The 17261-nt window shown below is 44.3% G+C and overlaps 2 protein-coding genes across 2 annotated transcripts; both read left to right on the top strand.

The window, feature by feature from the left end:
- The first annotated feature begins 7960 nt into the window (after positions 1-7960).
- Positions 7961-8629, top strand: LOC144101651 (uncharacterized). The gene has a single exon (XM_077634786.1). The coding sequence runs from the start codon at positions 7961-7963 to the stop codon at positions 8627-8629; it is 669 nt and encodes a 222-aa protein (XP_077490912.1).
- On the top strand, positions 8629-9039 carry LOC144101649 (uncharacterized). The gene has a single exon (XM_077634785.1). The coding sequence runs from the start codon at positions 8629-8631 to the stop codon at positions 9037-9039; it is 411 nt and encodes a 136-aa protein (XP_077490911.1).
- The last annotated feature ends 8222 nt before the right edge of the window (positions 9040-17261 follow it).

Raw genomic sequence — 17261 nt, 5'->3', positions numbered from 1 at the left:
ACGAAGTACTTTCACGTGCAGGAGAGGACCAACACCTAGGAAAGGAGCCATAAAAACATTGAGATCGAAGAGAACCAGTTTTTTCAACAAACGTTTGCCCACAAAAGACACCGCAGTTTTTTCGGCGGCGTTTACGAGACGAATGCATGAGAGTGATTCGATTGAAATGCGGCGGCTTTCAGACTTGCCAGCGCTCTTAGAGCGTGGGGAAGAACACTACACATGTGAAAGTGTTTCGTTCGTAACATTCGCGATAATAAGGTTTCGCACGGCATACGCATAAAAACCCTCGTGGCAAAACGCGCTACGAAGCAGGGCAAAGTCGACGTCGCGTTATTTTTGCGATGGCGCTGTGCAATCAGGAATGTCGCTGTACAGATAAATTAGTGCAACAAGTGATATTAAAACAGAGACTGTTATGAAGCAAGCGAGCAGTAGGATAAAATTGGAACCGCTGACTGCCGACCTGACAGTTGCATGAAAAAAAAACGCAATAATAACAGTGAAAACTGTTTGCTGCAAAGAAAAGAGCACTAGGGCTCGCAGAAATTGCACAAAAATAAAATTATTTGTGAAGATAGCCTCAGAAAAATCAAGGTGTGTAAGACCTCTGATTTCATTTTCAATGAATATTAAAAATGCATAAAAATTCAATAACTGCCCAAACAGGTTGGCAAGAGAAATTGGTGAACATATATATTTTTTAAATTCCTTCAATAAAAAGGTGAACTTTCAGAAATGTAAAACAGACTCTGCACCGCAGGCCAACAATGAAGACACCCGATTTCAGCTTCTCTAAACTTTTGTCGGCTTGTGTTTTGGCGTATTTCATTCGAGTCGCACGTGACCAACCGTTTACTGACGGGCTTCTTTGCAGAACGGCTGTGTAAGCGAGAGCTCCTGAGGGCCTCGCTCGGGAACGAGTTTATGGCGTCCGATAACTGTGACAGACAAACACAAAATAGGGTACGCAACACGCGGAGTTTTGGCGAGTGTCACCTATAAAAGGTCGCGTTGTCGCGGTGCCGGCCTATGTACACGATACAGACAGTTTGAACCACCTTCGCTTTCTCATCTTTCTTCTGAAGGTTGCCATTTCTGCGTTAGCTTTAACACGCGCAAGGCACAACCTCATCACATCAAACCAGCAACATCGCAAAATTTTTTAGCAGTCAGAATCGCCGCCTTCGCGATCATATAAATGCCATGATGATCCGAAGAGGTTTCCTGAAAACAGGCGAAAGGCGGCTGTCAAAGTAAGTCAATTTCATGCTGTGCGCCGCACTGTACGCGCCGTACTTTATAGCGAAGGTCTGCTCAGAATGGTCAATAAGAAAGACGATACGCAGAAAGAGTGCGCTCTTACGAAGTGCCTCTTTGTAAGCCTTTCTTTCTTTGTCTATATAAGACCTAGAGAGAAATTGAGGGGCTGCGCGGCGTCTCTCTCTCTCTTTTCTGTCTGTGGAGCAGCTTTGGGCAAGCAACAATGTAAATTTCTTGTCGTAAACATACAGCCCAAAGAGTTTCGGCCCAAGCCTTGTGGCTAGACACTCCAAGAAATATGCTGAGTGGGTCGCAAATTCTAACGAAGCTGTATCCCCAACTAGCCTCACCCATAGTAACTCTTGTAGCGTTACTGAAATTTTCAATATCAGCACAATTTTGCTTGTGATTCTCGAGAGGCATGCGTAGCCACATACAATCTGCACATTTAAATGCCGAGAAATCGGTGGCATTCGACCAAATGCAGCATGTACATGACGTAACTTGCACGGTACATTCATAGCTCCTTGATAGCGTAATTATTTTTTGCAAACCCTCGCTTAATCTGCATCAAACACTAATCTCTGCGGAAAAATCTCCCACGGCTACAAACTACAGGCAGGTAATAGCATTAAGTACCCACCACAGTGCGGTGTTGTGTACTCTTATATGCCATGTCTGTTCTGTTGTTGCCATATAATATTCGAACCCAATCGCGCACCAAAGTGGTCATATGAAGCAAATAGATTAACCGTGGCAATCTTTCGCCAAGCTCTATTTGCGTGAATAAAACGAAGATTGCCATCATAAAAACTAACCACGTCTATAAATTACCTGTGATATGGGACACATCATTCTTGGGCACGGGTGGTGTTCCTCGTTTCGAAGATGGCAAAGTTCGACCTGATCCTTGCAACCATTCGATATCATCTCGTTACGTGGAATACATCTACATCAAGAAACAGAACGAGACGCCTAATCGTTGCGGCAGTGCGTGAGTAGCCGCAATCGTTACAAGATAATTTAGATGATAGCAAGATTATGAATGAGATCCTTAAATGACAAAAGGATGCACGCAAGACATATCACACTTAGAATGAAGTTTTTAAGGTATATGTGAGTGATTTATCCTAGGATGATCACCGTTAGCACCTTTACCCTCCGCCTATGAAAAGCAGAGCTGTCAAAAACCACGCAAACTTTCTATAGGTTTAGGAACGAGTAAGTATGCATTCCACACCCTAGCTTAAGCGAACTCTGTGCCGAACCCAAGCGACTGGGTAAGCAAAGAAATGCGCTTGGCGTGTTCGTGCACATTACATGCCAAGCATGAGGCAGTGCTAGAGTGGCCAGTTAAAAAAAGTGACGCGTTTCTTACAAACAGCATTTCCCTGAATACACTCACTTCCCCGCTGCCGCCCACCTACTTATCAAGGCCAGGCATCACGTGTATGTCAGAGTTTCGAGAGTAACATTGCGGGAATGCTTTGACACTGCGACCTGCTTTATCCGGTGCGCTGTGAGAGAAACAAAAATAAAGCTCAATCAAGGCTGCCTCGCTTTCAAAGCTGAGGGTGTAATCAAAGGATATAACAATCCAGTCTATGCCATTTTAGCAGAAGCGCTAGCCAAGTAGTGCCTATTATGTGAGAAACTAATAAAAGTACTCGATCAGTAAGTAACCTTTTACACAATGTGATACGAAGTTCTAGGCTCCGTGATAAGCAATAATTTCTGTAAGCAGCTGCTTTAGTGATCTGTTGCCTTATCCTTTCTCCAAAATTTCCCATAACAAAACGCCAACAAGACACTGAAATGCAAGTAAAAAAAAGCTTTTTTCTTGTTATCACACAGTTATGTTTGAGTGCCGTCTTACTTTTTATCCTTTTCGGCATCGCACTTCTTGTAGGAGCAGCCGTTTCCGCTTCGTTGCCCTTTGCTTGCGGATTCATTGCATGGGCAGTAAACTGTTTGAAAGAGAGAAGATACATTCAATAAAAATACCTATGGGATGTATATCGTGAATTCTCCCAACGAAAAGCTTAAGGATATAAACAATGAACTAAAACAACATTGTCCCTCCTAACTTCAGGCAAGGGAGGCGACTTCGCCGTTATGCCGAAAGAAATCTGCAAGTGTCAGATGCCCTCAACGCAGTCTTTAAAAAATGCCGTAAGGTTTCTCGAACAAAAATCACAAACACAGTAAAAAAGTTATGTGGCAGGATGCACTTGACGAAAATAACAAAATTAGTAGATCTCTGAAAAAAAACTTAGCATTGAACTGTTTTTCACGGCGAAAAAAAACGGGAGTGCCCACTGCGGATCGTAGTATCAGAAAATGCCACTTGGAAAAAGGAAGTTTCTTTGTACTTCCAATAATATTTAAGTAAGTTACCGGTTGAAGAACCTTTTTGACGCAAAATGAAGCCAAAAAGGTGCAAGCCTTGCCTGTAGACATCAAAGACCTATATTATTCAATGCCGTAGAAAGAATTTATGCAATGCATCAGTGACGCCATTGACAAACTCGGAGCCGTGGCCTTCCCAAAAGCATGTAGCGTGGCTGTGGTATCGGTCCTGGAGCTGTTGTATACCCATCTGAATTCAACGTATGCGGAATGAAATCAACACCTTTCTCTGCATAATGGAGGTGTATGTATAGGCTCATGTATAGTTGCCCCAGAAAGCGACATCTTTCTCGCCTCTCAAGACAACCTATTAAAACAGAGCTTACAAGACATAAATGTTATGCATGCTTTTAAATTTGTTTACAATTTTTCAGTGTTTTTAGACTGTGACGAACAGAAGTGCCTAACCAAGTTTCATCCGTGCTCTCTGTGTTTAATAATGCCTTGTCTCCTCTAATCGTGGGGCGCGAACTTCTGGTTTAAAATGCTTTAGAACTTTAGATTTAGAAATTCAGTTTTCTCCGGGCTTGGTTTTGCTGGATGTACCAACGGAGAGCGAGCAAATTTCTTTTGCCGTAAGAATCAGCCCACGCTAAAGTGATTACAATATCCACTGTTCAATCCTCTCTAACCAGCGCACTTAAGTCAACTAAGTATCTAATGTAAAGCAGTTTTTATAACCAAATTCATCGCTCAGAAAGGTGGGATATCCTTATTATGTCATCTCATATGTCGCCGAAACAATTATTCAAAAAGTCTAAAGAACGAAAAATGTCAGAGAAACCACAAGAAAGCACAAATAGTACGAACTACGCTTTCATTTTCTATGTCCATGCTGTATCCCACATCCTAAAAAAAGTGGCTGCGAGGTCAGGAGTCAAATTGTTTTTTTTTTTTCTGGTCCGAAGCACCTAGGAACGATGTGCGTCACGGTTAACTCAAAACATCGACAGCTAACCTGTAGAATAAAGCACGGCCAGAAGCATGTTAGTTGCGATAAAGAGAGGTGTGTACTCCATTCCGCTGAGTTGTGGTTCCATATATGTAAAAAAAAGCGGGAAGATGTGTGAATGATAGACTGTATGAGCATCGTTATAAGACAGATAATCAGCTATCCGATCACATAAGTGTACACTGCAAGAAGTAATATTGCCAAACCACCAGTATTGCCAGCGCATGTGCACTAAAAAGATCTAAGAACCAAATTACCAGAGAAGTACTTGAAGCTTTGGAAATTATGAAGGGTGGTAAATCCTGCATCAGTAGCCCCTCAGTGTCTTTATCGGCAATGGAGCAAGCGTTTCTGGGGTCCATTGCATGAACGGGGCGTGTTCTCACGAGATGTGCATGACGTGAGTTTTTCTGCATGTATACAGCTTGGCCGTAGATATATAATCTATGTTACAGGAAATAAACTTCCAATTGCTAGAGCGTCTTACGTGTGTCGTCCAAATTTTTTCGTCCCTGTCCCGCCATACTAAAACACGTGGACCCTACACTCATGGACAGGTGCAAATTCTGCGGGCAGTATGCTGACCTTTGCCACATGATGTGGGCCTGCCAGTACAATGCACATATCGCCGTTATAAGTCGGCCAACTATAGGGAGGGCTGCGAGGCGGCCCTGTCCAGCTCAGACCTGAAGGCCCAGTGGGCCCTGGTCCAGAGAGCACAGGCGGCAGCGGCGGCCGATGGCGCCCCGGAATAGGGACTGCCACCCAGCGCAACAACCATCCCCACCTCCCACTCCCACTTTAGTACAGTCCAGTAATAAATGTTTCCTCCTCCCTGTCTCGACGCCGGTTGCTACACTTATGTCGGACCAACTCGCCCAACTGCACGTTCTGCTTAAAAAAATAGAGCAGCAAAAGCCTAGGAGTTAGAGGATTTTGGCGGGCTATACATGAATTTCCGACGGATGACATGTACAAAAGCAGTTCCAGGAACGGGGCATGCGCGATAAATCAGGCACGAGGATGGGAAGGCTAGGAAATAAGTTATTTTGTTATGGAAATAAAATATTATGGAAAGGAGAATAAAAGGAAAAGGGACCAAAACAAGAGCAGGTACCCTGAAACCACGGAAGGACAAAAAGCGTAGACAGTACTTCCACTTGTGAAACGAAATAAGTCTGTCAATGATAAAACATGGGGTGATAGAAAGGATGAAAGTAATAAAGATGCTAACTCGCTGTTCTCGGATATTGGTTCCTTCTTTATCCGAACAACGTAACGAAAAGCGTGCTCGCACGCGTCACACTTCTTTAGAACATAGAAAGGCACTGAAATTTTTAAAAACTAAGTACGAACATACCATTTGTAAACAAGTGATTTGTCGAAATCAACAGCTTGCTATCCAATGCGCTGCTTCAAGGAATGGTGTCAGGTCCAAATAGACGGTCCCAACCGCAAGACTATGTCCGGAAGGATAACAGCCCGGTGCTCCACAAAGCCGGAAAACGCAAGTGGGCAGTAAAGATCGGCGCTCTCTCGCGAACATTTTTGTGTTTTGCTTGAAGCCGTCGTTGCGGCTCAGTAGTTATGGTGTTTGGCTCCTGGCCCGAAAGACTTGGGGTTGATCGCACCGCGGCGTTCGCATTTGGATCTAGGCTAAAAATTGATGCGCTCTAGTACGGCGTCTCTCACCACATGAGTCGTTTTGCATCGTTAAACCAAATAAAAACGATCCAAACCATTTTTTCGCTTAAGTGTTCCTACGCTGATACTACTGCACAGATAGGGGCCGCCTCCCCGCGCAGATTTAATAATAAGGCAATCTTTCCGCTCCTTAAGGGGAAGAGTGCAAGCGTCAGCAACATCTCAACGATTCTCTTCCCACCATAGCTCATCCTGAAGCATTATTCCCACTTAGATTCCATAGCCGCCAAGATAGCCCACCATGTAACCTTATCTACCCCATAGCTGTTCGATTCTTAGAACCAACGTGGAACTCCTTTAGATCGAGTAAAAGGTTACCAACGCCGTTTCCGCCTACGGTCAACTACATAGCAACCATGAAACCAAGAAAAACTCAGTTTCTGAGTTGAATGCACTCTACAGAAGCACACCCACACGTAAGTACCAGCATGTTTTCAATGAAAAACCTGAGTACCAAGGCTTACACTTTGGTTTCCTTTTAGAGCGCTTTCCCTTTGCGCCTTTCACTGCACAGAATAATCATTATCGCCGTAACGAACAACATCATACCGCTTTCTGGTGGCAGGTGCCCGTGTACTGTCCGACTACGTCTTCCCGTACTATAGGAAAGTTTTGTACGAACTAGGAAGAGTAGGTGTGCCGAGGCGAAATTTTAAAACAAACCGTTCTTGAGCCGAACATTCCTCATCCCTATGCGGTTCGGAAAGTTATCTACTGCCCAAATGTTTTTCCATGAGCTATAAACTACTTCGTGTGGTACTGTAGACAAATAAAAATTTCTCGCGCCTGTTTTCAACCATAAATAGCTGTCTTGCTGTACAATAATGACTCCTTCATGAAACTTTTTTGGAAAGCAAAACTCATTTCATTAAAATGCTCTTTTACGCATACTCCAAGTGAAAACATCATGTTACCAGAACAAATAACTGTACTTTGTTGCGCCTTCGGGCATTGATAAAATGATCATAATATAGAAAGTTGCGCGGAGCATGTTGCTCTGGGCATTTGTGACTTCGTGTAATACGAAATTTTAGAGAGCGTACCAAAAAAGCTTCATTTTTGTTGCTGAAGGGCTTTCAAAGGAGGTACTGGAAGAGCTTGGCAACTTGTGAGCAAAGCTGAAATGTGAGATAGTTGGTATGTTCTCATTGTGAGGCAATAGCGTATCAAAGACAGGTCTTGATTATTTAAATTCGCCGTTGACCCAAGCATTGGTCGCCAGGGAAGATTTGTTTCCGCGCTGTCCTTGTACAAAGCCTCTTCATCTGGTGCTAACCCTATCAAGGCAGCACAACATTTTTCCCGTCTCCTGCGCATGCTATTGAGTATGCTTCATTGGAAATCGATAATACCGTATGTTGGTCTCATAGTTTGGCTAAATTGTGTGTATTCGTTTGCGATAAATGCATGTAAAAATAAAGCCATGCTACTAATAAGACGAAGATATATATAGCTACAGCACAGCTACCACAGTCCTACATAAAATGAGGAATAAAATTCCAATAAGGAAGGGAGTATGGCAGGCAGACACTATCTCGCCAATGCTATTCACCGCCGGTGTACAGGAGGCCTCCGGACGCCCCAAATAGGTTTGTAAGGAACCTGTCATCTTACCAACCCAACAAGGCGGAAATGTTGATCTTGAACCTGGGCCTAAATATCAACATTGGTCCGGCCCTCGACACAAGAAAGATGATTTGTGCGGCGGAAAATGCTCTCACCCAGGTTGACCCGTCGTGCCGAGAGGAAGCACGTACACGCGTTGTCGGCGTTCTGTCCGAGTTACGTTCGCATCTCGCGATTTCGTCACTGACACGTCAAGAGAAAGAAGCGGTCACGAGCCTTCGCAGTAATCCAGACATCGTGGTACTCCCGGCCGACAAGGGGAATGCAACGGTGCTGCTCGATAGAAGCAAATACAAGGAAAAAATGCTGCTTCTCTTGAAGGATGAGGGCACTTACGCCAAACTTGCTCGGGATCCCACGGCCAAAGTTAAGAAGGAACTGCAAAAACTACAGGCGGATGTCTTTCGGATGGTTCCCCCGCAGAAACGTTCCCTCTATTACTACCTGCTATGCCACAATGGTTCACCCCCTGCGATCTACGGACTCCCGAAGATTCATAAGCCTGATGTCCTGTTGCGCCCTATTGTAGACTTCACGCGTTCGCCTCTTCCGAATTTATCAAACTTTTTGCACCGCGTTATCTGCCCTCTCGTAGGCAAAAGACCTACACACATACGCAACACCCAGGACTTCATCGAAAAGTTCGACACCTGGAAGCGGAAACCGGTGAAATAATGGTATCTTTCGACGTAAAATCCCTTTTCACAAGTGTTCCAGTGGACCTTGCCGTGAAAGTCTGCACCGCTGCCCTTGAATCCCACCCAACGCTACCTGAAAGGACCCCTATCGACGTTCCAGACCTGACTCGACTTCTCCGTTTTTGCCTGACAAACACCTATTTCACCTTTGAGAACATCCCTCACAAGCAGATCCACGGTGCTGCGATGGGAGCTTCCATCTCCGTCACGGTCGCAAATCTGACCATGGAAGAAATCGAAGGCCGCGCGCTCGCTGCATTCACGCCTGCCCCCAAAGTTTTCCTAAGATACGTGGATGACTGCTTTTGCGTGATGAAGAGGGAAGCATTGAAAGATTTTATTGTACAACTGAACAGCATAGAGCCAGCCATACAGTTCACCGTGTAAGAAGAAATCGATGGCCGTCTCCCATTTTTGGATCTGCTTGTCACAAGAGATTCCTCTGGATTACATGTCAGCGTTTACCGGAAACCTACACATACCGGCCGTTACCTCAGTTACAGGTCAATTCACCCAGATTGCCAAAAACGTTCGGTTGTTTCATCGCTCCTCCGACGCATGAAAGTATGTTCCAGGCGGGAAGACCAAGCGGCTGAATCGAAACACACACGACGTGATTTGACGACCTGTGGTTACCCGGTGCACATCATCGACTCCGTGCAGCGAAAAGTTGACCGTCCTAGGATGCAGCCAGCCGAAAGCACAGGAAAGCGAACGGCTCTCCCATACGTCCCAGGCATCAGTGATGCACTTGCGCATATCTTACGTTCATTTGGTGTGCACACTGCTCATGTGCCATCTCAAAAACTGAGAAGCCAACTTGTCAATGTCAAGGATGGGCTTAAGAAAGAAAGATTCCCTGGCGTTGTTTATCAGGTTCCATGCGCCGACTGCCCATCAGTATACATAGGCGAAACAGGAGATTTCGCGCGCAGATTACGTGAACATAAGAATGACGTGAAGAACCGGCGCGCAGAACAAAATGCGCTTGCCCAGCATTCAGTATCTGCCAGCCACAATATCAACTGGGCGGAGGCACGTGTGGTCGCCAAAGAGAAGGACAGGAAATCACGGCTCTATCTTGAGTCGCTGATCATCCAAACAACAGCGCATACTATCAATTGAAATGACGGGAATTTGCCACCTATCTACACGAGATGCCTGGGATCGCATATACGCCGTATAAAAAAGGCACCACCGCAACGTTTTGCCTCATTGTGAACAAGGCTCCCGTGTGGGAGCCGAAACGTCATTCCATCTTAATTTTTGGTCGGTGCGGCTCACTAGTATCATGTACCATCCCGACCAGACGGGATTCCGTCAGACCCTTGACTACGAGGTATTCCAAGCCTAAAATGAGAACATTTGTGGATAACAGTTGACGGAGAGTACTTAAATAATCTGCGTTTCACTGATGACATTGCCTTCTGAATCACTCAGGCGGTTAATTGCAAAGCATGATCAATGAGTTGGACTGGCAGAACAGAACAGTGGGTCTAAAAATTAACACACACAAAATCAAATTAATATTCAACAGTCTAGCAAGCGTTTTTATGGAGAAAAAACGCTAAGGCGCCCGTCTGCTGTGCGATGTCAGTGCACGTTAAAGATCTCCAGGTAGTCTAAATTATTCCGGAGCCCTTCTCTAGGGCACGTCTTTCTTCCTTTCTTCTTTCAATCCCTCCTTTATCCGTTCCCTCAAAGCGCGGTTCAGGCGTCCAACGATATATGAGAAAGATACTGCGCCATTTCCTTTCCCCAAAAACCAATTATTATTATTATTAGTCTAGCAAGGGAACAGCCATTCACAATTGGCAGCTAGGTGCTGGAAGTGGTAAAGGAATGCGTGTACTTAGGGCAGGTAGTGAAAGCTGATCCTGATCATGACAGGGAAATAACCAGAAGGATAAGATTGGGGTGGAGCGCATATGGCAGGTTTTCTCAAAATCATGAATGGCACTTTACCAATATCCTTCAAGAGAAAAGTGTACAACCGCAATATCTTACTGGTACTCATCTACGGGGCAGAAACGTGGAGGCTAACGAAAAGAGTTCAGCTTAAGTTAAGGACAACGCCATGAAAAGAAAAATGACATGTGTAACGTTAAGAGACCGGAAGCGGGCAAAGTGGGTGAGGGAACAAACGCGGACTAATGACATCCTAGTAGAAATGAAGAGGAAGAAATGGGCTTGGGCCGGGGATGTAATGCGAAGGCAAAATAAGCGCAGGTCTTAAAGGGTAAGGGAGTGGATTCCAGGAGAAGGCAAGCGTAGCAGGGGGCGGCAGAAGTTTAGGTGGGCGGATGAGATTAAGAAGTTTGCAGGCATTGGTTGGACGCAACTGGGAAAAGACTGGGTTAATTGGAGAGGCATGGGAGAGGCCTTTGCCCCGCAGTGCGTGCAGTCAGGCTGATAATGATGATGATGACTAATAATAGGTGACGTTGGGACACGTTACTTGTCTTGCTTTCACATATTTCCACTTCCTGTTCGTCTTAGTGCCTCAATACAGCGTGACTATTACATGCAGTGTGTAAAATCAAATAACTTCTGTACCATTGCTACATTACTGTAGATACTTCACTATGTTTAGACTGACACGTGGGCAGCACGAAGTTTTCGTAGCTGTATAAAGGATGTCTGGCCAGAGCGGACGTTATTGTCATGCTGTGGTCCCAATATGTCGCCCTTTCTGGCTCTTCTGGTATTGTTCTGCAATGAATATGCCGCCTTTTATGAAAACAAATAAGCCAGTACAGGCTTATAGAGAAATTTCTTTGTTGCAAGTAGTCAGTCTTTATCGCTCTGTTTATTCCCCACTTTTTGGTCCTCTCTCTACTTATTTTGATATTGCGGACAGCTGCATGCCGAGAGGATCACTGCCGTCGGCGGCACCTCAAAATTAATTGCTGGAAAGGGTGGTAATACAAGGTGGCGGATTATTTTGACTGATGTTTCTACTGTTAATGTATTACTATAGTTTTATGTCTCCTCAGTAGTTTAAGCTATATATTTCTGATAACCTGTTATTCTAAGTTAACTTCTAAATGGACCTAAACATGTTTGTTGATTTCTCTTTTATACGTACCTAAGGGGCGGACTAAATCTCCGCGCCCCTAAAGACAGGAATTGCAGATGCCCAGAACGACTCAAATGCCACAATCCTTCGTTTGATCTGTGAAGTTTTTTCAGCCGCAGAGCTGGATATTCATTTGGGAAACGACCTTTAGAGTACCAAAAAAAACATTCAAGCTGATGAAGCCAGCATAAACCAGTTCAGCGCCTAGCGGGTCAACGTACATACACGGGGCGAAATCTTTAACTATTGTGATTTTTACTCCCAATTGGACCTTGTAAAAGACTTCTCTCGGCTCAACCGCTGGCATACACATGATATATTCTCAAGCGTGTCGCGGAGTTTCGTGGTTAATTTTTTATTCATATTATGCTTGAGAGGAGTCCTTGTCTGATTGGACCAAAATTATTTGAGGTGCGCATCGTCTGCTTCTAAGAAGAGCCGACACAAGCAGCACACGCAGCAATGGTTCAAGTTTATCTGGTTTCTTCCGCTTTCTAACTGTTTCAACTAACTTTCCTCCCATGTTAGGCCAGCCGTTTGTCCAGAGTAAGCATGATTGCGTTACCGGAACCATTGCTACGCATCCCCATTGTTGTGGCTCTTCGTGGCCGCAGGCGATGAAGATTAGTAATAATTTATTTAATAAGAGAATTAGTCTACTTAATCATAATATGAAAAAATGAACCACCAAATGCTACTACATGTATCAAATTGCAGCATGAATACACCAGTGGTTTAGCCGATAGAAGGCTTTTGAATTGAATTTTTTAGTTGAACCTTCATATTTGAGCTCTGCCTTGCAAATGCGTTTCGTTGGCTTTGCTAGCATTTGAATAGTCTGAACATTTTATAATAGCATTGGACACTTTACTTACGCTGCGCAGCTCAAGTAAAAGTCGATATGTGAATTCATCCGCAGCTTATCTCCTTACCATTCAGCAAGCATTTATGAGATAGACACCAACATGATTTGGGAAAGGAAAGAGCACTGCCTTAACATCCTCACATTTTGCTGGGCCGTGGAGCAATTTCGGGCAACAGCTTGGGTACTTGGCGTCAGCCGTTTCTGCGCGTACTAGAGCACCTTCGGAGTCCTCCAAAGTATACACATAGGGGCACCTGTGGAGGAGACAACATGGCATTTAAGGTTTCTCTAAAGGAGCAGCACGGCATGCTGTGAATTATCAGGACCCCAGAGACGTAGATATCGCCATAGTATTCTTTATACTACAGGTGATTACCTGTTCGATAGCTTCGCTTTAAACTTCAACGCGACTATAGAGCGGTGTCTTCGGACACCCATCGCATGGTGTGGGCCTGCCTCTCCAACCCGGCTATTCCCCCATCCTCAACCCAACCTGGGAGGACTGGGAAGCGACCCTGCTCGGCTGCCACGATTTACAGACCCAAAAAGCCTTAGCTGGATGCGCCCGGGCGGTGGCCACTGCCACTTGGGTCCCACACTAGGAATCATCACCTAGAGCTTGCAAAGACCCTCCTGTACCTTGTTAGGCTAATAAATGCTTTCACCACTACCACTCTCAGCTGGAAGTCCTAAATTACAGATTAACTGAAGCTAAACACTCGAAACTTTATGTGAGAAGGGAGATAGCCTTATATATCGAAAGGTCTTCTCCTCCCACACCTTACATTCAGTGCCAGAGGTGTAGCCAGGGGGGGGGGGGGGGTGCTTATGGAGCTTCAGCCCCCCCCCCCCCCAACCAGAAATTTTTTCGAACTGTCACGCACCGCTGACCAAAACAACCACCAGCGCCGGACCATCGGTCATTCTGGATTTTGCCACCTACAGTGTCTTTTCCAGAATAATAATAGTATAATAATATTAATTGGTTTTTGAGGAAAGGAAATGGCTCAGTATCTGTCTCATATATCGTTAGACACTTGAACCACGCCTTAAGGGAAGGGACAAAGGCGGGAGTGAAAGAACAAAGGAAGAAAGAGGTACCCGTAGTGGAGGGCTCCGGAATAATATCGCACACCTGAGGATCTTTAACGTGCACTGACATCGCACAGCACACGGGCGCCTTATCGTTTTGCCTCAATAAAAACGCAGCCGCCGTAGTCCGCTTCGAACCCGGGAACTCCGGATTCTTCTTCAGACTAGAAAAAACATTTTGGCGCGAACGTTGCTAACTCGGGTTGGATTTCGTGGCAACTCCCATGCACCTCGAGTTATGTAACGAAAGGAGCCCCATCCTAGCGCAAACTTTCAAGGGTCTATCGATGGCTGGCTGTGGCGACAAAAATTTCGGTGCAATTACTCGCAATACATGACCGGTGACAGCTGCTGCTGCGCAGTACACTGGAATGAAGGACAGCGTCATCGAGATTTTTTTCCTGGCCGTTGAATATGTACAAAAATGTAAAGGTTCTTTAACAACAAACATTCATTAAAATATTTGTCCTCTACTTGCTAATTTCATGGCCTTTACTTTTTTCATATCAGCGGCATGCACTGCTTTGCTGGTTCCGGGCCGATATAATTCTAGACTTCGTGTGATATTTTTTTTACTTAATAAATACGCAAAAACATGGAATCATTGGTATCAGTTATGTCTGCCACGAGTGAAAGATAAAAGGATAGTTGGTATGACATGATTAAAGAAATAAAACTGAGCGGGGGACAAGACACAGGAGAGAAGCAAGCAGGACGAGCGCGTGCTGTTTCCTTCTCTCCTGTGTCTTGTCCCCCGCTCTGTTTTATGTTTTGTAATCATGTCTGCCACGATTTTTAAGACATACGAATACATTCTTTTATTTTAAAAAATTACATATTTCACTTGTCTAGACAGTGCGTATCGTTATCTAATACACAATGGCATTGTCAATGGCAATGCAGTTATTATTGTTGCGTTTGGCCCTTCACACAAATTCTATGAGGAAGCCGCGCCGCAACATGACCCCCCCCCCCCCCCCCCCCAGAGCAAAATTTCTGGCTACGCCACTCTTCAGTGCCTATAGAAACAAGTGATCTCTGTAGGTCTTTAACATCAGGTGCGCCTGAATAATTTGATCACAGCTCACACAGTGCACTTCACTCTATTTCGCTGCCACAAACGCTAGCTGACGTAATCCTTTATTACGTCAAAAGCTGATATAAGAAATAGGTGTCCAGTAAATGTGTGTTCTATTAACGGAAGAATGTCACTTTTAGGGACTGACGCTGAAGCTCACGTCTCCTGCAACTCAACTTGAGCTTGTTTTAGACAGGCCCCTTAGCAATCGCCTCGTTAGGTGTCCTGTAATTGGTCCCTATCTGAGGTGCGTACTCTCCAAAAGAATTCTTCAGCACGACGATGTATCAACATCTAGAATAGAGCTGTAGTAGAGAACACTGCAGCTATTTTTCTCCTTCCCGCTCACATTTCTGTTAAGGTCAAGGTACCAAATCTGCTCGTTCACATCAAAGCTCTGTAAATGGTTATAACCTTTGTTGCCACAGGCTGATGAATCACGATTGTCAAAAACTAAGAGCAGTTAATTAATAAGGCTTCAAATTGGTAAAGCCCAGGAAGATTTATTTTACTTCAGTGAAACCAAATTTTTAGGCACAGTATAAAAGCAGTCTTATCGCCTCCCTTTCGGGCTGCATAATTTGTAAGCTTGCAAATATTTCTACATCTTCCCGCATATCCATAACTGAGATGTCTGTTGTAGGTTTTTAGTCATGACAAGGTCGTGTTGCGAACAGCTTTGACACTGTGACGCCATATTTTTTTCGGAGAGTCATACCATTTTACTTCGGTTGAATTTTTCTCAGGGCTGTACGTAGCACCGCAGCAAGACAAATCGTTATTATCTTCTGGGCAAAAGTGCGTCAGTGATGTGTTGCATACGTCGGTTCCTAGAAAAAAAAAAGACGGGCATAAACGTACACCGCTTGGAAACTGAATACAACCGGGGTGATTTTCTGTTCGGCCTTGAAGAAGAGTGTAGTCGATATTCAGTACACAGAATTTTATCTCTGAAGACGCATAACGAAAACTAACGATGTTCAAAAAGCAAATTCACTAAAGATGTGGCTTATGGAATGCTCCAAGTAAGAGGACTGAATGTAGAATGTAGACATATCTATTCCGTAAATGTGCCGCGGTAACCAACTTTACAACCATCACCGCCCAAAACAGGTCGTTTTGACTTCATAAACACCAGAAGACGGACACGATTTTTGTGTACCACATAGATGCTCAGCGCTGAGGTGCGCAAAAGGCAAGCAAGAAGGAAGATTCTGAAACAATCTTTACAGCGCAAGCATATTTTGTACACATCTGTGCAAATGTTGAAATAATTTTAACGATTGAAGTTTATCTAAATTCTTCAGGTGTGCAGTAAGAAGTTTTATGCTATTCAAAGCTACTGGGCTTGAATGCTGTCATAATAACCTGAAATATTCGGACTCTCTATTCGCTGTCAGTAAAATTCTCTTTGTGGCCTCAGCCAGCCTCTCTAAATACACTGCTGCATCGGCGACCTGAATAGGAAATTGCATAAATGCCCGTGCTTACAACTCTCTATATTGTGCAACTTTTGGTGATATGGCTCAAAGGTTGCGTACATCCGTGTAGAAGGTCAGTATTCCTCATCTCAGCCTCTGGAGCTAGATTAAGAGAAACCTCGGACCAGTTAGCAGTTACTGAGGGCGGTAGAAGTGGAAGAAATTGTGGATAGCAAGTAAAGCAGCTAAATAACATGTCAGTAAAACTGAGCTTGAGATAGCGTTAGTACAATATACTTTGAAATGTTTCTCTAAAAAAGGAGCTAAAGCAATGAAACTCAACTCAATCAATCTGAGGCACTGATATTTTTGCTGCTCTATTAACTGACCTCGTAGACATACTTTTGGACGGGTGGGAAAAGGAACTTTGGATATCTCTTATTGCTTATTTTATTTCTGAGGTGCTTGGAATACTATCTAGAAGGCATTTGTGACTACTCTTCGACAGGAGTATTGCTACACACATGTCGAAGCTATAAACCTCTGGTTGAGTAGTTCCACCGAGATTACTCAATCCAGTGTGTGCGTTGTAATCGCATACGCTGCTCGTAAGCATTCATTATGGTGTATTGAAACCTTTCTACCTCAGCGTTCCCACTTACAAATTCATTCTCTTTGTATCTAGATAAGTTTCCTACTAAATGTTGTGGTGGATTATGCCGAACTCCCCCGTTATTAGTCTTTTAAAGCATTACTGTTGTCATAAACATGCAGACACTACCACATGATGAATTCGTGAAAGACATAAGAGCGCAAACTGGCAACACGGACAAGGAAGAGAACAGGACGAGCGCTACACTTTCAACAGGGTTTATTCAGGGAAGGGCGTATATATAGCCTCTGACCTTATCCATGCTCTTAATCTCAATTTGACAAACATCTACCTCTCACAGATATGCATCAAGGAACATCATTTCACTGTGCCGGATAATAACCGAGGTATCACTGATGCTATTGTCACCTCGTTTCGTGATATAAAAGGCTTCCACGAGCTCACGTTCGGTCTTATCTCGG

This window comes from Amblyomma americanum, chromosome 8 (assembly GCF_052857255.1).
Source record: "Amblyomma americanum isolate KBUSLIRL-KWMA chromosome 8, ASM5285725v1, whole genome shotgun sequence".
NCBI classification, from domain to species: Eukaryota; Metazoa; Arthropoda; class Arachnida; order Ixodida; family Ixodidae; genus Amblyomma; species Amblyomma americanum.
Note: the sequence above shows the minus strand (reverse complement) of the source record. Positions and strands in the feature narration are given on the sequence as shown.

Coding starts and splice junctions, on each gene's coding strand:
- LOC144101651 (XM_077634786.1), top strand. CDS start 7,961: ATGTTGATCTTGAACCTGGGCCTAAATATCAACATTGGTCCGGCCCTC.
- LOC144101649 (XM_077634785.1), top strand. CDS start 8,629: ATGGTATCTTTCGACGTAAAATCCCTTTTCACAAGTGTTCCAGTGGAC.